Here is a 21,830-nt window from a genome sequence, read left to right as displayed (position 1 = left end):
AAGTCTAGAAAAGCAATACCAAGGGCTGAGGATGTGGCTCAAGTGGTAGCGTGCTCGCCTGGCATGTGTGTGGCCTGGGTTCAATCCTCAGCACCACATACAAACAGATGTTGTGTCCGCCGAAAACTAAAAAAAAAATATTAAAAATTCTCTTTCTCCCTCTCTTAAAAAAAAAAAAAGAAAAAAGAAAGAAAAGAAAAGCAATACCAAGAAGGGACATTTATGTGGGTCTTGAAGGATCCACAAGTTTGACACTGGATGAGATGGAGCTCCAGACAAGAAATGGCAGGATTCATGGTTGGTGGGGGCAGGAGGGCTACAAGCAGCCCAGATCCAAACAGCAGCTGTCCTATGGGGCACCATGGGTGGCCTTGGCTTTCCTGCTGCTCATCCCCTCAAAGGTACTGAGTCTTTTTACCTGAAGGCAGGCTTGGTGACTTAACCAGGGCAGCAGTTTGGGCTGCCAGCCTCAGTCACCTGGGCCCTGCAGTCCTTGAGATCTGTGTGCTTGTGACTGTGTAGTACTGTGCCCTGAGGGTCACCACAGGCTCTTCCTCAAGGCCAGCAAGCCAGTTCAGGCAGAATGGAGCAGGTATGGGACAGCATGAAATCTTCAGGGTGCCCTCAAGCAGTTCATGACCCTCTGGAACTCCTGGCCTATTCCCTAGGCTGGACATGAGGTTAGAGGTCAGGCCAGGTCCCAGAGAGGGATAAAATCCCTAGAGCAGGACCAGTCATGCTAGGGACCCTGAACAATTCTGAGGGGACACAGGCTTCTTGGGCTATGTCAGCTCCACCCAGAGGCGACTTGCAGTGAGAGACTTCAGGGACTAGGGACCAGGACACCACTACCAGGAAGGTCAGTGGGTTCTTTAGGGGAGGGAGGGCACACAGGACATGGGCCATGGAGGACTAGCACTCTTGGACCCTCACACTCCCCCCAGGTCTAGAAATGAGGGGCCCCCCTTGCAGCTAGAGAGGGGTGGCCACACACTTGCCCATTTGTCCACTGAATCCCAGGATGCCACTGTCCTGGAGTTTGGAGCCCCTACAGTGCCAACCCTGGGACAGAGGCAGAAGCAGGGGGCAGGGGCCAGGAGGGCCAAGTGCAGGGCAGATTGCCCTGGAAACTAGCTAAGGGTGGACCAGTAGGCAGTGAGAGGCCAGTCAGCATAGCGGGAGAGCACATTTATTGTTTAGGCATACATAGGAGCCAGCCATGCTGGCTTGGCACCTGAGGCTCTGACAGCTAGCTCTGCACAAGTGGCCTCAGTGCTGGACACAGGCCCAAGGCCATGCACTGGGGTGACCACCAGGGATTAAAGCCCTGGTGACTCACCCTTCATGTCCCCCCCTCCTTGAGAAACATGCCCTAAGTCTTCCAGAGGTGGTGATAAAGGAGCCCTCTTTGGAGATTCCTCCCCACTGGAACTACTGTCCCCATGGAGGACCTCCTCCACAAGCCAAGGAAGTCCCAGGGTCGGTCACCAGAGGTTTGGGGTTGCACCGGCTCCTACATGGAGCCACCAGGTCACCAGAAGCAAATAACCATCATACTGGGCAATTCCTCTGCAGGTCAGGCTGCGGCATGACCCCAAAGATAACTCATAAAGGGCTCTGGCTGGGCCAGGGCTACAGAATGAACCTCCTGGGGGTTGGTGGCAGGAGATCCTGCCCCTGGATGTGAGGAAACCTGAGGCCTGGGTCCTTGGAGGCCAGACAGCAGGGTCACCTCCCCAGCATCCTAGGTAAGCACGGTCCTCACAGCAACTGGAGAGGCAGAGATGGGCAGGGTAGGGCAGCATGCTCCAGGGCAGTTCCACCATGGCTTCCGGCCAAGCCCCAGGACCACCAGTGACTCAGGGATGGGATGGTCCCCAGTCCTATGAGACACTGCAAGCTCTGACCCTCCTCCACCCCTTTCTCCCATAGGTCCACCTGAGAAAGGAGTTAGACCCTGTCACTCCTTAGCCTCAACACCCAGGAGAACCTATGGCAGTGAGGTTTCACACTGACTACAAAGAGCAGTCAGACCAGATCCTGGGCTCGGCAGGGATGCGGGCAGAAGTACTCCTTCCACAGATGATGATAATGGCCATCCCTCCTTGTCTGCCCCTTTGGCCACCCAGGAGGCCCCAAGCCCCGCCCCACCATCTGTTTCTAAACACAAACCCCAGCAGGCATCCACTGCCATAAAAGGTGGCCCCTGGCGTTCCTGCTTGCCCCAGGATGCTCCCAGCTCCTTGGCGCTCCCCCCAGGACCTGTTAGCCTGGGGACTTGGTGGCGAAAGTCAGGTAGCCTGTGTGGCCGACAGCCTCCTTCATGGGTGTGCCGCTGCGGAAGGGGCTGGCGTCAGGATTGGCAGGAGTGCCTGTGCTGGCCTGTGGGTCGTTGGCTCCTAGGTCAGGCAGGGGCAGGCTGACAGTGCGCACATTGTAGACCTGTGGCAGCACCTCCAGGGTGCTCAGCTCCGTGAAGCCGCGGGCTGCCAGCGCCTGGCATGTGCGCTGCACCTGCTCAATGCATGGTGAGAAGGAACAGAAACGCCCACCTGCAGGGAGCAGGAGGTGGGTCAGAGATTGGCCTAAGGCAGTCCGCAGAGCCTCTGAGCTCTCAGGCCACAGAGAATAGGGACCTCCTGGGTAAAGGGCTGTGCGTGGACCTTGCAGAAGTCTAGCCCCCATCTGCTGGCCTGCCTTATGGCAGGAGCTATCCTGGAGCCTGGGAGCATAAGGAAGAAGCTACAGTCCACTGGTCCAGCTTGGCCACCACTCCAACCCCTCCTGTGCCTAGAAGCCAGGCCAAATCCACTGTCTGGATCTCACTGGCCTCAAGTGGGACTGCTTATTCTGCCTTCTAGGAGGCAGCCAAGGGCCAAGGCTGGGGTTGGGGTGGGGCCAGGCCAGCACAGCTGTCAGAGCTGGGCCAGGAATAGCTCCAAATATACGGCAGCACTGGGGCGGTACGTGGGCTGCTGCTGTCACAGGAAATTAGAGGCTGTCGCTGGCTCCTGAGAACAGGAGGTGCTTACCCTGAGGTTAGATAGTCTGAGCTCTCCACCGCCTCCCACCAGGGCAGCCCATCGGTGTTGCCCAGCCCACCTGAAGTATGTGAGAGTCCATCCCAGGTCCCCATCCTGGCAAGGGGTCATGGGGAAGCTGAGGCAGGGAAGAGGTGTGTCAAGCCCAGGCAGGTCTACAAACATCCCATGGCTGGGTTCCCTCAGCCATACCCCTGCCACTGGGGGATCTGGGGATGGGCATTGTGCCTGCAGCTTGACACCAACCCACAGGCAATGTCACCTCTGAGGCAGAGTAGACCATATGCTTCCCTGCCTGGCACCACAAACAAGCCTACAACTGAAATGGGGCTGGCAGTGCAGCTCAGTGGTGGAGGCTTCCTTAGCACATGAGGCCCTGGCTTCCATCCCAGCATTACAACAAAACAAAATAAACAAAACATACACCAGATCCATGAAAAAGTGAGCAGTTTCAGGACCCAGAACCCACAGATCTAGGGCAGGGGCCAGGAGCTCAACAGGACATGGGAAGGGGTAACATACAGGCACCAGTGCCTCAGTGCTCCTCCTGAGGAAGGCATCCCTGGGCCTGGGCCCTCCAGGGACCCCAAAGCAGAGGACCCCTATGTAGGCAGGGCCACACCATAGGGGGCAGGTGTGGGGATGCCAGGAGCCTGTGTACTCCCACAGGCTGCCCCTTCCTGAGGCCCAGGCCAGCTCAGCAAAGACCAGGGACACAGGAGTCCTAGGCCAAGCCTGAGCCAGCAGGAGGACCTTGGCCTGTGTCTTGGAGGCAGTGGCTGTCCAGCCCCCACCTTCTGCACTGCAACCCTTAGCTGGGGGTGTGAGGGGAGTGGCCCTGGCTCTTGGCTAGCTCCTTTTCCAGAAAAGGCAAAATCCCTGGGACTCACCAGCCGCCTCCCTGGCTTGGGGCCCGACCTTCCTTCCCTAGCCTCCTGCAGGGCTCCGCCTCCACACCGGCATCTTCCCTAAAAGGGGCCAGCTGCCTGGCTCTGTCTCAGGGGGGAGGGTAGACTACAGGAAACAGCCGGACTGCCCCATTCCTGTCATGCAGAGCCTGCCTGCACTCAGATGAGCTGCTAGAGTCCCCAGAGGTCTGTCATGTCCATTGCAAGAGTGGAGAGGGGCCTATCCCCCCCAACCTGATTCCTTAGCCAGGTCAAAAAGGAGCCTTTGCCTAGCCACTGCCACTACATGGCCTGGAGGTGTCTGCACTTTCCTGGGCTCCAGTTGACTCAGAGCTGAGGCGGCCCCAGCGCTCTACCCCAAACTCTCAGCCCCACAGGCTGCAGCCCTCCCAGAATCTCTTACACACCTTCAACCTTGAGGGCATCCCAGGCATGGCCCACAGCCTCCCAGGGTGATGGGATGTCCAAGAAGACAGCATCAGCCACGTGGCTCACACCAAAGCCACTGCGGCACACATCCTGGGTGCGCACTGTCACCCAGTGGCCCACTCGATGCTCCTGGAACTCCTCCCTGGCTTTGTCTGCCCGCTGCTGGTGAAACTCCACTGTGTGCAGGTGGCCTGTGGGGGCAATGCTGCGGATGATGGCATGGGACACAGAACCACTACCAGTGCCTGGCAAGACAAGACCAGACAGGTGTCAGGGGGTTGCTCAAAGCCCACAGCCACCCAGGAAACAGCTTAATGCTCACCTGGAGGGACCTACAGAGGGCCCAAGAGGTCAGCTGACCCCAGGGCCACTGAGGCTACAATAGATGGGCTATGTCTGTTTCAGGTACAGGTGAGGGCAGTGACACCGCTACCCTGTCCCAGCAAGGTGTAGGCCCAGGGCCTGGATTCAGCAGGGCTGACAGAAAAAGGGTTCAGATACCATGGTGGCAACCTCAACCCACTGGCCTGTCCCACCTTCAGCCTTGGCACCTTCCACAAGTTGAGGGTTCTGTTAATAGCTGCCCACCTCCTTTCCACCTCCCTCCCGTGAGCTCTTTGGCCCACTCAGGTCCATCCGACCCCAACCCTGCCCAAATCCATCCCATGTGGCTCTGCCCGAGCCTGCCCTGACCTTGGGTACATGGTACAGCAGTCAACCTACCCCACAGCTCCGTTTTCCCCCCAAATCACCCGTCTCCCTAACTCCTCTCCAGCCTCCTTCATAGCTGCCCTCTGCTCAACTCTGTCCTGCAGGGCCTGTGCTGGCCTTTGGCCCACCACAGCTTCAAGTGCCTACTTGATGGCAACACATCGATTCCTGGTGTAGCACCCACCGCACTTGCTACCTCCCCCTCAACACACAGCCACATTAGCACTGACGTGCAAAGCTGGACCCCATCCAACCCCAGATCTATTCCCTGTGAGGCTTCTCAGACCCAGGCAACAACACCCACTGCTAGGGCCAGATGTCACAGTGGCACCATCAACCCACTTCTCCCATCCCACATGCAAGTCACCAGGGACTCCTGCCACCTCCTTCCAAATCTCTCCAGAAGCTAGTCCCAACTTGCCATCCACATGTCTCACCTATGCCCCACTGCCCTCAGCTCTCTGCAACAGCTACCTTCAGTCCTATGTTGACACAGCCAGCAGCATTTTCTACAGTCATCCAGTTACCTCCCCTCTGCACAGTCAGTTGGGCTCCCCTCCCACTCAGGTGAAAGCCAGACTCCTGAAAATCCTCCGAGAGGTACCCCATTACCTCCCTAAGCTCACTCCCTGCTCCAACCATACTGGCCTCCTTGCCAACTATCGCCTCAGGGGCATCTCCCACCTCAGGCCTTTGCACAGTTCTCACTTGGCTCATCATTTTTTTTTCCCTGGGTACTGGGCACTGAACTCAGGGGCACTGGACCACTGTGCCACATCCCCAGCCCTGTTTTGTATTTAAAGACAGGGTCTCACTGAGTTGCTTAGTGTCTTGCTTTTGCTGAGGCTGGCTTGGAACTTGTGATCCTCCTGCCTCAGCCTCTGGAGCCTCTGGGATTACAGGCGTGTACCACCGTGCCTGGTCTCATCATTTTTGACTCACTAATCCCCTCCTCAGAGAAATCTTCCAGGACTACTCTAGCCTGAGGGTTCCTCTAAGTTACCCTCAAACACAAAACCCTGTCTTACAAGCTTCCCCGCAATCAACAGCTCTGAAGTGGTCATACAGGTTCAATTTCTACCTTCTTATTTAAGGACAGGAAGCTGCAACCTCACAGAAGAGCAGAAGTATGTAGACTGACAAAATAGGATGAGCATCTGAGAGGCTGATGCCTGGCTCAGGAAGCACAGGGAGAGCTGACAGAGTTGGCTCTGAATCCTGCTCCCCACGTCCCAGGCACCCCAGAGAGGTGCCTCAAAACACCAGCAGCAGAGATTCTTCCAGACCCTGAGTAACATACCACCAGGAATCCAGCTGCATCTGGGCCCAGGGTTGTTCTTGGCACATCTTGATCACCGCCCCAGGTGGTTCCAACATGCACATGCACACATACATAACAGCTCTCAATCACTCCATCACCCCCAGGCCCTGGCTCAGTGACAGTGGTGCCAGCCTTCACTGGAGGTAGGTAAATTCCTGGCTATAAATGAATACAGGGCAGGATCCCCACTACAATGAGATCCTGGAGTAGCCCCCATCTCCCTCCAAGAAGGGGTAATACTGTCTCTCTGGCAGCAAAAGGAATAGAGATGGGCAGTTAGCACCTTGGTCAGCGCCAAGTAACACCAGCCCTGCCCCACCAAGGCAAGCAGGACCCTCAAGGACACCAACTCCTCCTGATCTTCCAGGTCCAGACCTCACCACTTCTAAATTCGATGACAACACAACCAAACAGGCTTCCCTGCTTCTACCCTCACTCTCTGCAGTCACGCCCTAAAGAGGCTGCTAAAATAAAATGATTAGCCATGCCTGTCCACACCAAGGGCAGGCTGCAGAATGTCCGGACCTTGGCTCTGACCTCTACCTCCCCATCAGTTTCTCAGAACTGAGGCAGCCTGAGGCACTCACCAGACTCGCAAACCACAGAGCCAGGCCGCAGCTCCAGCATCATAGTGAGCAGGGCGATGTCAGTGGAGTAGAGGATTTGTGTGCGATGTGGTAAGTTCAGAGTCCAGAGCTCAGGTGTGGGGTGAAGCACATACACCCAGCCACCTCGGCTGCAGATCACTTTGGAGCCAAAGGGTCGGCCAATGAGGTCGACTGAATGCCGCAAGACACCGTGCCGGGTCTGGGTCTGTGCCCCTCGCTGCACACGCACTGCCACCATTGAGCCATGACCCAGTGACAGGATGGCTGTGTCACCCTCTTTGATCAGCTCTTCATAGGCCACGAAGCTCATTGTGTTGATGTCTGCAAGTGCTAGACCTGGAGAGGGGAGTATGGGCATGAACAAAGGGCCAAGAGGCAGGATATGGACAAGCGGTCCGGACATAAGGCCAGTGAGACCCAAGTTCTGAGCAGTGAGATATGGGGGTGGTAAGTGGCTGGCTCAAGAGGGATGCACTGAGATCTGAGGCCCTTCTTGGTCTGGGGCACGAGAAGGGCCAAAAAGCGGGAGAAACTGAGGCTCAGCCATGGCCGGGACCCCAGGATTCCCAGAAGGACCTGCCCTTCTCATCACCCTTTTCCGGGAGGAACCTGGCTCCATTCCCCCGCCGTGAGATGAGCTGGCGGCCTTTGCAAGGCATCCACCAGCCGGGGAGCGGAAAGCGACCAGTGGGGTAAAGCCTGGCCTGACTCCGAGCACCCCCTCCCCACACCCAGCACCCACAAGGCGGCTCGGGGCGCGAAGGGGAGGGCTCGCCAACCAGGCGCCGGAGGGATGCGGGACGCGAAGAAGGAGTCTCACGCTGCGCGGAGCTCACCCGCCGCATCAGGTACCGGGCTCCACACGTGCGCCTACGGCGCAGAGCTGCAGACACCGCACTTCCGGCGCCCGCGCGCGCGGATGACGTCGCGCCGCGTCCCCGCGCGCGGGATTCTGGGAGCGCCGCGCTGCCCTTCGCGCCCTCCCAGAGGACATTTGCTGTGGCGTCTCCCCGGCTGCGGTCGCCCGTGCATACTTGTGCGTTGCCTAAGAGATCCGAGCACAGGACTAAATAAGTCCCCCTCCCCGCCAGCCGCCACCGCCGCGAGGCCTTTAGACTCGCCGCGTACCCGCGGCCCCTACAGGGGGACCTCCTGGCTCTGGAGCGCCCTTGCGCAGCCCGTCATCCCCGGCGGCCCCACCCGGGCATGCCAGGAAACTGCCGCAGACATCTTGTCATGGCCAACGACTCGGGAACACGTTGCCTGGGCCCCAAAGGCCTCCCAGCATTTTGCAGGGCAGAGAGGGTCCCCAAAGGCTTTGGATAGGATCAGCCCGAAGTGCCTTATTAGGAGTCTGGTGGCCCCCGGCCAGACCCTGCAGACGCACATTCCTTTGGGGGGAAGGCTGCTCCAAGGAGGGAAAAGGGGTCCGAGTCCCCTCGTTAGACCCCAGACACCGTGAAGCTGGATGAACTGGGTTCCTTTGGGGGCCTGAGCAGGGGGCTAGGGGAGGGATGGCTGGAGGGCTGGGCAGAAAAGGGAAATGGGAGTGGTGATCTGTCTCAGAAGTCAGAGCCGGTTCCTCTGGAGCAGGGGCACCTGGGAGGGCAGGCATGGAGTGTTTTACTCCAGCCCCCCGCTCCCAGGACCAGGCCTTATCCTGTTAGCCCTGGGGACTGGAGACCTCCCAGCCTACCCAGCTATGCTGGGAACCCAGACCAGCTGACTCTGGGCTACACTCCTCAGCCCACCGTCTACTCTATCCTGGCAAAAAGTGGATGGGTAGCCCCTATAGAGTGGGCTGTTCCCTTCCCCAGAGTCCTGCCAGCCTGTGGGGGACCGCTGAACTCTCCTGAGGATGCACTAAGCCAAAGTGTGTGTGGCCTTTGCCATGACCCCTCAGAGTTGAAGATAGAAGCATAGGTGCTTGACAGCACCTCATACCTCCACACCTCTGCCTTGGCTGGGCCTGGGTCTGAGGGCCCTGAGAGGTTAGATGGTAAGGGGTTTTCAGTAACTTTCCACTGTGGGCCCATGTCCCTCTGTGACAACCCAGCTCCATCAACTCTGCAACCTCTGTCTCCCTCCCTTGAGGGAGGAACCACCCACTAATTGTTCCCCTGGGGGATTTAGACTTTCCACTTCTCCTGGGGGTTCCTCTTCCCCAGCCTCTCAGCTTTGGCTTGGAGAGAGGCCTGGTATAAGGCTGAATTAGGACTCTGACTCAGAGGTGGTTTCCCTCAGTCCCAACTTCCCACTTTCCTTTCTGTCCAGTACTGACTGGCCAGCTTCTCCAGTGTCCCCTCCTCTAGGTAACCTCCCCATAGGTGCCCATCTGTTCCATCTGGCTGCCCAGCCCTCAGCCTGAGCCCTTAAGCAAAACCAGCTTTCCATAGGCCTCAGCAGATTGATTGCCAGGATGGGCTCCTTTCTCAGGGCAGAGTTTGTACACTGGAACTCGCCTAACAAGAACAGATGCTTATCTGTGCCCAGCTAAGTGTCAGTGCATTGAATCCTCCCCACAATCCTAGGCAGGGGGCATTTTACAGGTGGGGAAATAGACTTAGAGGTTAGATAATTTGGTTAAGGTCACATAGCCAAAGTGGTCAAAGTGAAATTGGGATTAAAGCCAGTATACCTAGCTTCAGATAACCAATGGCACATTTGAAGAAATGGAGGAACAGACAGAGAGGAGTCCCTTAGGAAACTAAGGATGCCTTTGGGGAAAGTTGCTCCACCTGTACCCTAGGCAGGGACTGGGTGCTGGAGGTTGGAACCCTTTCCCTAATCAGGATAACACCCTTCTGCTGCGTGTCCTGTGTCCTGTCCTGTGGCCCCAGGGCAGCCCCTCCCTATCTCCTGAACCTAACCAACTTCCCCTTTGGGTTCTGCAGAGTTCCTGGGCAAGAGCAGTAGGAGGGGGCTGGGGATGTGGCTCAAGCGGTAGCGTGCTCGCCTGGCATGCGTGAGGCCTGGGTTCGATCCTCAGCACCACATACAAACAAAGATGTTGTGTCCGCCAAAAACTAAAAAATAAATATTAAAAAAAAAAAAAAGCAGTAGGAGAAAGCTTGCCTGCTGCCATTACACCCTGGGTGCAGACTTAAGGGTAGCCTCAGTTCTGGCCTGGAGCCTGACCCTTCCTGCCTCGCCTATACCTGTCTGCGCCTGCGCTTGCCCAGGACTCCTTTGAGGCCCCTTCCAGGCCCTGTGGTTAATGTGTAACCAGGTGTGATTTCTGAGGAACTTGAACCATAAACTGGCAGAGTGATGTCACTCAAATTCTTGCCCAGATGCTGCCAAACCAGATTCTGTGGGCTCCAGGGATGGCAGAGGGTCTACATTGGAAGACTAGCCTGGATCAACAGAGTAGAGTTTTTCTGTCAAGGGGGAGGTCTAGGACCCTCCCCTTGTCCTCAGGCAGAGATCCCCACCAGGCAGGGGCTTCTTGGAAGGCCCATCCTGGCAATCAGCTGAGGCCTAGGGGAAGCAGGTTTTGCTTAAGGATTCTGGCTGAGGGTTGGGCAACCTGGTGGAACAGATGGGCACCTCTGGGGAGGCTGCCAGGAGGACAGGGCACGGAAGCAGGCTGTCAAGGCTCTAAGCAGCTCCTGTCTGGTGGGGGCCTCAGCTGGACACTTGGGTCTGAGGGCCTCCAAAGGCCCTGCCCCCTTTCCTCCCTGGTGCTGCTTATGCCCCAACATAGCTTTCTGACACCCTGCCCAGGGAGTATGCCTGCATCCCAAGGGCAGGTGCCTCAGGATCATTGAGGAATGGCTGGACCTCTGACCCAGCACCTCTGTCACCAGACTGCCAGACTTCCTTTGTGTATCTGGAGAAAGGGGCCCCAAACACCCGTCTTTGAAGGCTGAGGCCTGCCCAGGCCCCGGGCAGGAGCACCATCCTAGAGTGCTCTAAGGGTAGGTGACCCTGCAGCCCTACCCTCTGGACCTTGCCTCTGCCATCCTGACCTTGCCAGTGGAGAGGGGGAAAGGAGTCCTTTCCCTCAGGGGGCCTGGGGTAGGGGTGACTCTGAGAAGCTGCAAGGGCTAGCGACAAAGAGCAAGCCCACCCCCCACACACACCTGCCCCCGAAATGCCCCCCACCCCCAGATGCCAAATCTGTCTTCTCTATGTTTCTACAGAAACTTGAGCACTTCAAGCCTTTGGGGCTAGAGACTGGGGCAGTTGCAGATATTCTAAATTTGGGGGAAGGGGCTGTAGGGAGTGCAAAATGCAGGGATTCCAGCATTAAGGGACACCTGTCGTCTGGCCAGCTGGATGAGCCATTTGTTTTTTTACATTGGTTTGTTTTATTGGTCTAAGACATGCTGACTTGGAGGTTGAAGTAGGCCAAGGTGAGTGAGGAAAGAGGCAGAGTCCCCTTGGCAGTAGCCGCAGGGACAGGACGACGCTGGGCAGCCCATACCCTTCCATGCTAACACAGCAGAGGGTAACATGCTTCTTATCCTTTGGGTCTTTGCCCTAGTGCCCTCTTCTTAGAGGCACCAGCACAGTGTTCCCTTTAAGCTAGGATTCCTGTCCCCTCAGGGCCCTGCCCACTAGAGGCAATGTCCTACCATTAATTAGTTCACTTGGACACTTGCTCATGCCGTCTCCTTCCAGCAGCTGGGCTGGGGTCCTTTTCCCCCTTGATTTCCTTCATGTCCCTAGAGCCTGGTGCCTGGGAGGAATACCCTATATAATGGCTGGAGGGATTCTTTAGAATATCAGCAGGGATGAAGGTTCTCTTCTCCTTGCTTTGTTCACCCACACCAGAGGCTGTGGATGAAGTTAACCACTAGCTTCATTCTCTCTTTTAAATGGCTGCATAATGTTCCACAACAGGGAGATGGCTTTCTATTCATGGCCACACCCCCAGTGATTGGCAAGTGACCTTTCCTTTCTGGATTTGCCTGTTGTTGTTTTTTCCAGTACACATCTCTTTGTCTATTTGCAGAGAAAATCGACACTGTTCTTTCTATAGGCTGGATTCCTAGAAGTGGGATTGCTGGGTCAAGGAGTTTGAACATTTTTAATTTTAATAGTTACTGCCAAATTACTTTCCAAAAAAGGATGTAGCAACTCAGCTGCAGGCAGGGTGTGAATGCCTGTCTCCACACATTCCAACTCTGCTCTACTGGCAGGGGTCAGTCTTTTAAATTCTTGCCAATCTGAGTGTGTGGGGTGGGGGAAGATATAGTCATCTCAGTTTTAATTTGCATGAGTCTGATTAGTGAGATAATTTTTTAAATGTCACATGTACTTATTGATGATGTTTTTTCCCATCTTTGCCTAGTGTCTCAGGGCTACCTTTGAGGCTGAGGTTGTAGGAATCTACCCCTCGATGAAGAGGGTCCTGGGGTTCGGTTCTGGAAACTCACCAGCATTCTCTCAAGACATAGGGTCCTTTATCTATCAGAAGGAGTTTGGCCCAAGGGTCTGCAGCTCGGTTCTCTGGGAGCCCTGAGACATGCCCAAGGTCAGGGCATCGCTTGTGCAGCTCAGCTGGGCCACAGCCAGACTGCACCTCCCTCTGCACCAAGAACACCCAGGAGATGCCTGGGGCACCTTGAGGAAGGTCGGAGGCTCCTGGCCAGCTCTGGGTTGGGGTAGGGGATCTGCTGCAGGACCCTGGATTCTTTCGCCGGACCCCTGGCCGCAGCCACCCCCTGGGGGATTGGCAGGACAATGGAAGACAGGAACCGGGGTGAGCATGAGCCCGAGAGTCCTAAAGTGCCTGGTGGCTTTCCAGACTCAGTTTCCCACCCGCAGGCACTGTGTAGGAGATGTGGGGTGTGTTTCAGAATGTCCAAGGGCCTGTAGTTCCAGTTTCGGTGTCCTGGACGGGCGCTTGGCTGGGTGGCCTGGCTGCACGGGGTCCCTGCGACTTCGTGCTGTGGTGGGCGGCTTGGGGACTTCGGGGGCTACCCTGCGACGGACAAAGCGGAGGCACCACCCCGAAGCACTGGCCAATGGAATGAATGGGCTATAAATAGCGGCCAATGGGCGGCCCGCAACGCGCCCCTTAAGAGCCCGGGGAGCGCCGAGCGGCCGCTGTTCGCCTGCGCCGCACTCGGAGCTGCTGACTGACTGAGCGCTCCCGCCCCTCCAGGCCGCCTGGTGAGCGGGCCCGAGGGCTGGGGGTGGCCGCACCGGGTGTGAGGCGGGGACGCTACAAGGAGGGGTGCGGGATCGCGGCGTCACGCGCGGGGCGCGCCTCCCGGAGCGCGCACTGGACCAACGGGGGTCCTGGGCTACGCGGGCGTTCCCCCCACCCCCGCGCGCCGCAGACCCCTCTGACCTTGGCTGCGTCCCCGGAGCACAGTGGAACCCTGAGCGGTCTGCTTGACCCTGGAGGTCGGGTGCACCGGGCCCCGCTGACCCGCGCTTCCCCGCAGCCCGCCGCCGCCGTCATGCCCTTCTCCAATGGCCACAACGCGTTGAAGCTGCGCTTCCCTGCCGAGGATGAGTTCCCCGACCTGAGCGTCCACAACAACCACATGGCCAAAGTGCTGACCCCCGAGCTGTACGCAGAGCTGCGCGCCAAGAGCACGCCAAGCGGCTTCACGCTGGACGACGTCATTCAGACTGGAGTGGACAACCCGGGTACGCGCATCTCTTATCGTGGTCAGACTTCCAGAGTCCCCCCCCCCCCAAAGACCCCCTTGTGGTCCGGGCTCTCTGCCCTTTCCCTACCTTCTCCCGGGCCGGGGTCCCGGCGCCCCCTGCCCGCGTACAGCCACAGGGTCCTCAGCAGCCCTCTCCAGCCTGGCGGTGACGTCACTGTCCCCCGCACCCCTCCCCCAGGCCACCCGTACATCATGACCGTGGGCTGCGTGGCGGGCGACGAGGAGTCGTACGAGGTGTTCAAGGCACTTTTCGACCCCATCATCGAGGACCGGCACGGCGGCTACCAGCCCAGCGATGAACACAAGACCGACCTAAACCCGGACAACCTGCAGGTGTGGGGCGGCCGGGGGCCGGGCGGCCGGGGGGGGGGGAGGGTCTCCCGCCGCTCACTCCCTTCCCATTCTGCCGCGTGCCCAGGGCGGCGATGACCTGGACCCCAACTACGTGCTAAGCTCGCGGGTGCGCACGGGCCGCAGCATCCGCGGCTTCTGCCTTCCCCCGCACTGCAGCCGCGGGGAGCGCCGGGCCATCGAGAAGCTCGCGGTGGAAGGTAGCGGTCGGGGCGGGCCGGAGCGCGGTTCCCCGTCTGGGTCTCCGCTGGGCTTGTTTACCAGCCAGCCGAGCTTCTGCGCTCTTATCGGCGCGCGCCTGTGTCCAGTTTCCCCAAGAGACCCAGGGACCAAGGCCCAGACCAGCGCCCCCAGCGGCCTGAGGCCCAGGGAGGGCGGGTCCTGGCCCTCGGTCCCCGCCAGGGACCGCTGCCTACTCTGCTCTGGCGCCCCCTCAGGGGCGGGCGTCGGAGACGGGGGAGGGGCATGCAGCACGGGGCTGGGGGCCCGGAGAGGTGGGGCTGTCAAGCCCCCGGATGTCCTGAGCGCGCCCCTCCGCAGCCCTGTCGAGCCTAGACGGCGACCTGGCGGGCAGGTACTACGCGCTCAAGAGCATGACCGAGGCGGAGCAGCAGCAACTCATCGACGACCACTTCCTCTTCGACAAGCCGGTTTCGCCCCTGCTGCTGGCCTCGGGCATGGCCCGCGACTGGCCGGACGCCCGCGGCATCTGGTACGAGACCCCTTCCTCCTCCCGCGGATTCCTTCCTTCCCCCCGCCCCCCCCTCGCGGATTCCCTTCCCCCCCCCCGCGCGGATTCCCTCCCCTCCCCCCCCCGCGGATTCCCTCCCCTCCCCCCTCCCCCCTAGAGGTGGGGCCCTCTGGGCAAAGTAGGAAGAGGGAGGGGCGGAGCTCCTGGTCCGTGTGGGGCCGCCCCAGACCTGAGCAGGTGACCTTGGCCGCGCAGGTGTGTGAAGGGCCCAGTCTGCTAGAGGCCTCAGTCTCAGGAGATTTTCAGGGTGGGGACGGGTCTCGTTGGCGTCTCTCCTCCACCCTCTTGGGAGCCAGAGCTTCTTGTTTTCTTCTTTCTCACCCTCTCCCCCACCGGGATTCTGCCAGGTGCTTGTGACGCAGAAGCCTCCTCACCAGTCTTGGCAGGGCTCCTACCCCGCTGTCTGCGCGATGTCTGCGCAGGGCGGCGCTGCGTGGAGCTGGCTTACCCCTGGTGGGCTGGCCTGGCTGCCCCTGCCCCTTGCTTCTTAGGTGGGGAACTGTCCTCATAAGAAGGGATCAGCACTTGACTGACAGGTTGGGGCACACTCTATGAGATGTCCTGTGGCCCTGCCATCCTCTAGTGTTGTTGGGGCTGGGCAGCCCACATTCCCCGGCATAGCTGGAAAGAGCACGTAAAGATTTTGAAGTTCTTTTTGTCTGAGGACGCCAGGAAGGTTTTTCTGGTTGTCTTGAGACCACCAGCCTTGGCCTGACTGTGCCTTCTCCCAGGCACAATGACAATAAGACTTTCCTGGTGTGGATCAATGAGGAGGACCACCTGAGGGTCATCTCCATGCAGAAGGGGGGCAACATGAAGGAGGTGTTCACTCGCTTCTGCACTGGCCTCACTCAGGTCAGGCCTGGCTGCCTCCACCCTGGGCCTGCATGCTGGGTGGGGGCTTGGGGCTTGGCCCAGGGAGGAGGCAGGCTGGGATGTGACTCCCCCCCCCAAAAAAAAAACCCCAGGTCTCCTAGGGTTCCAGCCCCACCTGCGCTGGTCCCTTGGGGCTCTCTGTCTGGCCTCCCCTCCCATGTCCCCTTCCTTCTCCACCTCCAGATTGAAACTCTCTTCAAGTCCAAGAACTACGAGTTCATGTGGAACCCTCACCTGGGCTACATCCTTACCTGCCCTTCCAACCTGGGCACAGGGCTGAGGGCGGGTGTGCACATCAAGCTGCCCCACCTGGGCAAGCATGAGAAGTTCTCTGAGGTGCTCAAGCGGCTGCGGCTTCAGAAGCGGGGCACAGGTGAGGGGCAGGTGTCACAGGCATCCATCCCTCCTAGGCAGACATCTTTTTCTGCCTTACTGACCTGGCTGTCTCCCCATCCCCAGGTGGTGTGGACACGGCTGCTGTGGGCGGGGTTTTTGACGTCTCCAATGCAGACCGCCTGGGCTTCTCAGAGGTAGAGCTGGTGCAGATGGTGGTGGACGGAGTGAAGCTGCTCATCGAGATGGAGCAGCGGCTGGAGCAGGGCCAGGCCATTGACGACCTCATGCCTGCCCAGAAGTGAAGCCTGGCCCACGCCACCACCAGCCTGCTGCTTCCTAACTTATTGCCCCTGGCAGTGCCCGCCATGCACCCCTGATGTTCACCGCCTGGCGGCTGAGCCCTTAGCCTCTCTGTAGAGACTTTTCTGTCGCCCTGGGTAGAGTTTATTTTTTTGATGGCTGAGCTGTTGCTGATGCTGAAATAAACTAGGGTTTTGGCCTGCCCTGCCTCGAGTCCTGCCTCTTGTTTCCCTGGGAAGCCAGTGGTTGGGGTCTGAGGCCCAGTTGCCTTTTCTGCTTCATCTTCTGAAGGCAGGACTGGAGCTTGCTCCTCCCTGGATCCCTCTTTGCCCTCCCCTTGGCTTCTGCTGGAGGGTGGGGGTGGAGTGGGGGAGAAGAAGGGAGGAGCTGCGAGGCCAGAGCTTCAGACTGAGCATCTAAGGGCATGTGGGCCTGGGGGTGGAGCCTGGCACTTTCCTCAGCCCCATTCTGGGAGGGGGGTAGGGGTATGATGACTGGCAGGAGTCCAGAAACTTGATACATTTCCAGTCCCTCCCTGTTCCATCTCTTTTCCTAGCAGTCTTGGGATCCAGGCATCTTCTTGCCTCTACCCCCAACACCTACTCCATTTCCTAAATAAACTTCCATCCTGCTTCCTTCCCTCTCAGTCTCCCCCCTCAGGCTGGACTGCCCCCTTCCTGCAGGCAGGCCCAGTTCTCTGGCCCCTTCCCAGCCCTGTGTCCCTTGGGTTCTGTGCCCATCACTTGCACCTCCACTGCAGGGCCCTCCTGGTAAGCACTCAGTCCCTTGGCCTCCATGGCAGGTCCCATAATGCAATAGGGACACTGGAGCAAGAAGGCCCTGGGCTATCAAGGGCAAGATCTCCCTGGACTGTTTTCACAGTCTCTGGTTCTGGTGACTTGTGGTTGGATACCCTGAGGGCTTGGTCAGGGTCTGGGGCTAAGAGGCTGCCAATGGCAGCCAGGGCTGGGACCCCTGTCCCCTATCCCCTCCAGTGCCTCCTTTCTGACTAGTCTGTGATGCCACCTGCTGGCCAGGGCCTCCTCACACCCAGGGAGCAGGGACTGGGGGCACCCCTACCCCTTGTTCTTGAGCTTTGTGGGCTCACAAGCGCCATGTCCACCTTTCCTGGCCCACTGGACTGTGGGTTAAGCCTGCCACTCATCTGGGGCACAGGGGCATGTTGACCCAGAACTTGGGCTGACCAGCAGGTTTGTAGTTGGTGGGCAGTATGGGGTATATACACTGCAGGGGACATCCTGGCACCTCTCCACTACCAGTGTCCAGTGAGAGGTTCTTTCAGGTGGTGTGGGGCTGAGGAGGAAAGGGGCATGGGCCCAGATAATGGACTTTGTGTCGGGGGGGCCCTCAGGGCTAGACTTAGAGGGGCATCCCTTTCACTGAGAGAACACCTGGGGGGGGGGGCGCTGGGCACCTGGCGGATCTCTGCATCCATCCTTTAGACCCTAGGTTGGCACCCCCACCCTCCCTGGGAGTCCAGGCCTGTTCCCAGATTGCCCTTTTGCTAGGAAGTCCCTGGACCAGACCTGGATGGAGGCCGCCTCTCTTCTTCTGGCCAGGGGACTGCTGGGCTGGGCCACATTGTGGACTTCTGTCTGGTGACTCAGGGAAAAAGGGTTATGACAAGAGTTAGCCCCAAGAGCCAACCTAGGTGAGCATAGTCCCTCTGGAGGGGAGCTGTGGGCAGGGAGGGTAGAAAGCTGGCACAGGGGTTGGGGATGTGGCTCAAGCGGTAGCGCGCTCGCCTGGCATGCGTGCGGCCTGGGTTCGATCCTCAGCACCACATACCAACAAAGATGTTGTGTCCACTGAAAACTAAAAAATAAATATTAGGGCTGGAGACGTGGCTCAGTGGTAGAGCACTTGCCTGGCATGTATAAGGCACAGGGTTCGATTCTCAGCACCACATATAAATAAAGATCCATTGACAACTAAAAAATATTTAAAAATAAAAATAAATAAATATTAAAAAAAAAAGAAAGCTGGCACAGTGGGAATATGGCTCTCCTGTCTTGCTGTCCCTGCCACACAAGGCTACCTGTAAACCACAATGGGTGGCACTGTCAGAAGGACAGAAGGGATGGGGATGTGGGCTGGGGTGGGGGGATGGCGCCTCTGCAGTGAGATGAAGGCTTCCTGGCTGCCGCGCCCACACTGCCCTCCCACCTGGGACCACCCTTCCCCACACTCTGGACTTTGGAATCCTGTGGAGAGTGAAAGTCCCTCCTGCTGCCTCAGCACTGGGGTGGTGCAGACCCCACCCTGACCAAGGTGGGCACAGCACTAAGGGGCCTGGCCAGGCAGGCCTGGCACTTCATTGGCGGATGCTGTCAGGCGGGGAGTCCTGGGAACACAGGTGCAGGAGCTGGATCCTCCAGCCCCCATCCCCCCAGTGGCCTTGGCCATTCCCAGGCAGTGAGTGCAGGAGGCCCAGCCTGCATTCCCTGACTGGTTGGGCAGGTGCAGAGCCCCGGCTTGCTGGGGAGCCAGGGCGGGGCCTGGGGAGACTGCCACTCCTGGGCACGAGGGAGGTGTTTTCTCTGGAAGTTCTCCTTTGCCTCCCTTTAGTTTCTTTTTTTTCACTTTGCTGCGTTAATGTTTGGGACAAGCCCCAACACACCTCTGTCAGGCAGCTTCAGTCCCACCACCAGTGCTCCAGGGGACTCCCTCACACCATCCAGGAAGCCCCCTTCCTTCCTCCATTCCAGAGGGCTGAGTGGGTATGGTCAAGTCTCCTTCAGATCATGATTAAGGCCCTGAGGGGCGGCTGCCGCCACAGCACCGGCACCTGCAACGCCAGGAATTTGGCATTGGTTTGGAGTGATCCCACAGAGGTTCTGTGGTGGAGGTGTCCTGCATGAGCACGACAGGCCAGAAGTCTTACTTACCCACACCTGGGGACCCTCTGGATGTTTGTAGACATTGACATTTGAGTACTGTGGCCAAAGAAATAATAGGAAATGCGATTACTAAGAACAGGGAAGAATGGGTCAGCATTCTGTGTCAACAACAAGGGTGGCAACTCTGCTGTCCAGGGGGCCCAGGCAGACATCGCACCCGTGTGGAGTGTTGGGAGACCGGGACAGAGGCCAGTGAAAGCAGGTTATAAAACAGCTCGTGCCCTGAGATCCCACTCAGAGTATGTGGAAAAACCCCGCGACAGTTGTCGGCTGTGGGTGGTGGGGTAACAGGTGATTTCCTTCTTTATACTTCATTTTCCAAATTTTCTGCAGTGAACATGTATCCTTATATAAGCCAAGATAAAATTTTCTTTGGCAGTGCTGGGGACTGAACCCAGGGCCTTGTGCATGCTAACCAAGTGCTCTGCCACTGAGCTCCACCCCCAGCCCTCAAAATAGATTCTAAAATGGTATTTTAAAAAAAAAAATAGTTGCCATGTGTCACAGCCCATGGGAGCTTACTGAGGCAGCAGCCACAGGACTTCACTATGCCCCCCAGCCTGGGAGACTGAAGCTCAGAGAGGAGAAAAGACTGGCTCTGGGTCCTCAGTGAGACAACTGGCTCCAAGTCCTGGGCTCATTTTGCTGCTCTATGACTTTTGAACATTCCAGACTTCTCATGGGTGGGACCCCTTCTCCTAACAGCAGCTTGGAAGGCTGCAATTGCCTGGTCTGCTCCTCATTCTGCTCTTCTATTTCTGGGCCAGCCAGGTACTTACCATGTCTCCTAGAGTGCCCTGAGGGGGTGGGTGTGTACTCACACGCACTCCAACTGCATTTCCATCCACAGGTAAAAAGGAAACAATCTTCTGATGGATAGCAAGTCCTCCTCAGGCTGTGGGGTTTCTAACTCCAGGGAGGGCATTTCAGCTTAGAGAACAGGGCTTTTTACCTGTGGCCCAGACACTAAAGTACTGGTTTGCAAGTGTGGCTCTATGGTCACAGTGACTGGCCTGGGCACCTCCTCCCCACGTCTTGGCCCTGCATACCTGGCTCTGCCTTGCTGAAGGGAGGAGAAGAGGAGGAGGAGGCCTTGCCTGGGTCCAGACGAGCTGACCACCACCCAAAACTTAACCCTAAGACCCAGCCAGACAGGGTCAAATTATGACTATCAGCAACTCACTCTTCTGGCACTATTGGCTGATGTTCTGTGGCCACTCTGCCCTCTGCATTAGTCACAAAGCCCTAGTGCTTAGCCACCCTCGTTCCCAACACCTGGCCAGGTGGTGAAACCTCCAACAGCCTGAGAATTAGGATGAGGGGGTATTATGAGCAGCAGGGTGCCCTGCCTGGTGGAACTCATAAGATGCCTGCACCACTCCTGGGGGGGGGGGAGGTACTGGGGCTGTGATCCTGCTCTGCCACTGGGAAGAGTGGGGCCTAGTTCTGGATCCTGTAGGGCAGGGAGAGGAATCTGTCAGGAGTTTAGGTGGAGCAGAGACCCATGGCTCCAGAAGCATAGGCCAGCTCAGCATGGCTCCGGAGTCCCAGCCCAGCCCATCCCCTTGCAGGATGGCTTGGATGGCTGATGGCTCCAAGGTCAGGCTTGGTTTCCTTGGCCTTGTGTCTAACCTGGGCAGGACTCCATGTCAGCTCTCTCCTTCCCACAGTCTGCCCAAAAGCCCTCCGGGAAAGACTGCCCTGTTTGCCCCCAAGCTCGCTGTCCTTGAGCTGTGTGCACTGTCAATTCTTCCTGCTTTTTTTTTTTTTTTAAAGAGAGAGTGAGAGAGGAGAGAGAGAGAGAGAGAGAGAGAGAGAGAGAGAGAGAGAGAGAGAGAGAATTTTTAATATTTCCTTTTTACTACTCGACAGACACAACATCTTTTTTGGTATGTGGTGCTGAGGATCGAACCCGGGTCGCACGCATGCCAGGCGAGCGCGCTACCACTTGAGCCACATCCCCAGCCCCTCTTCCTGCTTTTGAGATACTCTTACACTGCTGATCTCAGTTGGGCAGGAATTAGGTTCTCCTTCACTGCCCTGGCCTACCAAACTAAACTGCACCCATCATTGGTACAGGTGGTTGGTGTCAGCACTGCCAAGGTTTGTCCGCAAAATCCAAACAGCTAATCCAAACCAACCCTTGCACACCTGCAGCCCTGGCTACTTAGGAGGCTGAGGCAGGAGACTGCAAATTCCAGGCAAGAATGGGCAACACAGGGAGACTGTCCCAAAACAAAAAAATAAAAAGGGTCGGGGATGTAGCTCAAGGGTAAAGGACTTGCCTAGCATGTGTAAGGTACTGGGTTCCATCCCCAGCACCACAAAAACTAACAAAAGTGAAGTCTAAAGTCTAGTTTTGTTCATACTTTTTTTTTTTTTGTACTGGGAACTGAACTCGGGGTATTCGACCACTGAGCCACAGCCTCAGTCCTATTTTTGTATTTTATTTAGAGACAGGGTCTCACTGAGTTCCTTAGTGCCTCACTTTTTGCTGAAGTGGGCTTTGAACTTGAGATCCTCCTGCCTCAGCCTCCTGAGCTACTGGGATTACAGGTGTGAGCCTGGCAGCTCCTTAGTACTTTTGACTCGTCAACTGCCCCAAACATTGAATAACACTTCAGATGCTTGACTCTCTGAGGAAG

At 57.6% G+C, this 21,830-nt stretch overlaps 2 protein-coding genes across 4 annotated transcripts; one reads left to right on the top strand and one right to left on the bottom strand.

The window, feature by feature from the left end:
* Nucleotides 1-1,171: 1,171 nt before the first annotated feature.
* On the bottom strand, nt 1,172-8,000 carry TRMT61A (tRNA methyltransferase 61A). 3 transcript variants are annotated; one of them, XM_081292207.1, is made up of 4 exons: nt 7,855-8,000; nt 6,998-7,354; nt 4,357-4,623; nt 1,172-2,552 (listed from the first exon to the last, which is right to left on the bottom strand). In XM_081292207.1, the coding sequence occupies exons 2-4, from the start codon at nt 7,326-7,328 to the stop codon at nt 2,266-2,268; spliced, it is 885 nt and encodes a 294-aa protein (XP_081148333.1). In that variant the 5' UTR covers nt 7,329-7,354; nt 7,855-8,000; the 3' UTR covers nt 1,172-2,265. The 3 variants fall into 3 exon arrangements, with proteins under 3 accessions (XP_081148333.1, XP_081148334.1, XP_081148332.1); XM_081292208.1 differs by having other exon boundaries at nt 7,798-7,920; XM_081292206.1 differs by lacking the exon at nt 7,855-8,000 and adding an exon at nt 7,761-7,785.
* Nucleotides 8,001-13,019: 5,019 nt separating this feature from the next.
* On the top strand, nt 13,020-16,467 carry CKB (creatine kinase B). The gene is made up of 8 exons (XM_081290831.1): nt 13,020-13,141; nt 13,420-13,627; nt 13,829-13,983; nt 14,069-14,201; nt 14,542-14,713; nt 15,484-15,607; nt 15,812-16,001; nt 16,088-16,467. The coding sequence occupies exons 2-8, from the start codon at nt 13,435-13,437 to the stop codon at nt 16,264-16,266; spliced, it is 1,146 nt and encodes a 381-aa protein (XP_081146957.1). The 5' UTR covers nt 13,020-13,141; nt 13,420-13,434; the 3' UTR covers nt 16,267-16,467.
* Nucleotides 16,468-21,830: the final 5,363 nt, after the last annotated feature.

The sequence above is a fragment of the Spermophilus citellus genome (assembly GCF_964194105.1).
Source record: "Spermophilus citellus genome assembly, chromosome: 4".
NCBI classification, from domain to species: Eukaryota; Metazoa; Chordata; class Mammalia; order Rodentia; family Sciuridae; genus Spermophilus; species Spermophilus citellus.
The sequence above is the reverse complement of the archived record's forward strand: the minus strand, read 5'-3'. Positions and strand labels throughout refer to the sequence as shown.

Bases quoted from the DNA above. Each gene is read 5' to 3' on its own strand.
- TRMT61A (XM_081292207.1), bottom strand. From the start codon at position 7,328: ATGAGCTTCGTGGCCTATGAAGAGCTGATCAAAGAGGGTGACACAGCC. The intron at 4,624-6,997 runs GTGAGTGCCTCA...TTGTCTTGCCAG, and splicing joins CTCTGTGGTTTGCGAGTCTG to GCACTGGTAGTGGTTCTGTG. The intron at 2,553-4,356 runs GTGTGTAAGAGA...TGCTCCCTGCAG, and splicing joins GGATGCCCTCAAGGTTGAAG to GTGGGCGTTTCTGTTCCTTC.
- CKB (XM_081290831.1), top strand. From the start codon at position 13,435: ATGCCCTTCTCCAATGGCCACAACGCGTTGAAGCTGCGCTTCCCTGCC. The intron at 13,628-13,828 runs GTACGCGCATCT...CCCCTCCCCCAG, and splicing joins GACTGGAGTGGACAACCCGG to GCCACCCGTACATCATGACC. The intron at 15,608-15,811 runs GTCAGGCCTGGC...CTCCACCTCCAG, and splicing joins TCTGCACTGGCCTCACTCAG to ATTGAAACTCTCTTCAAGTC.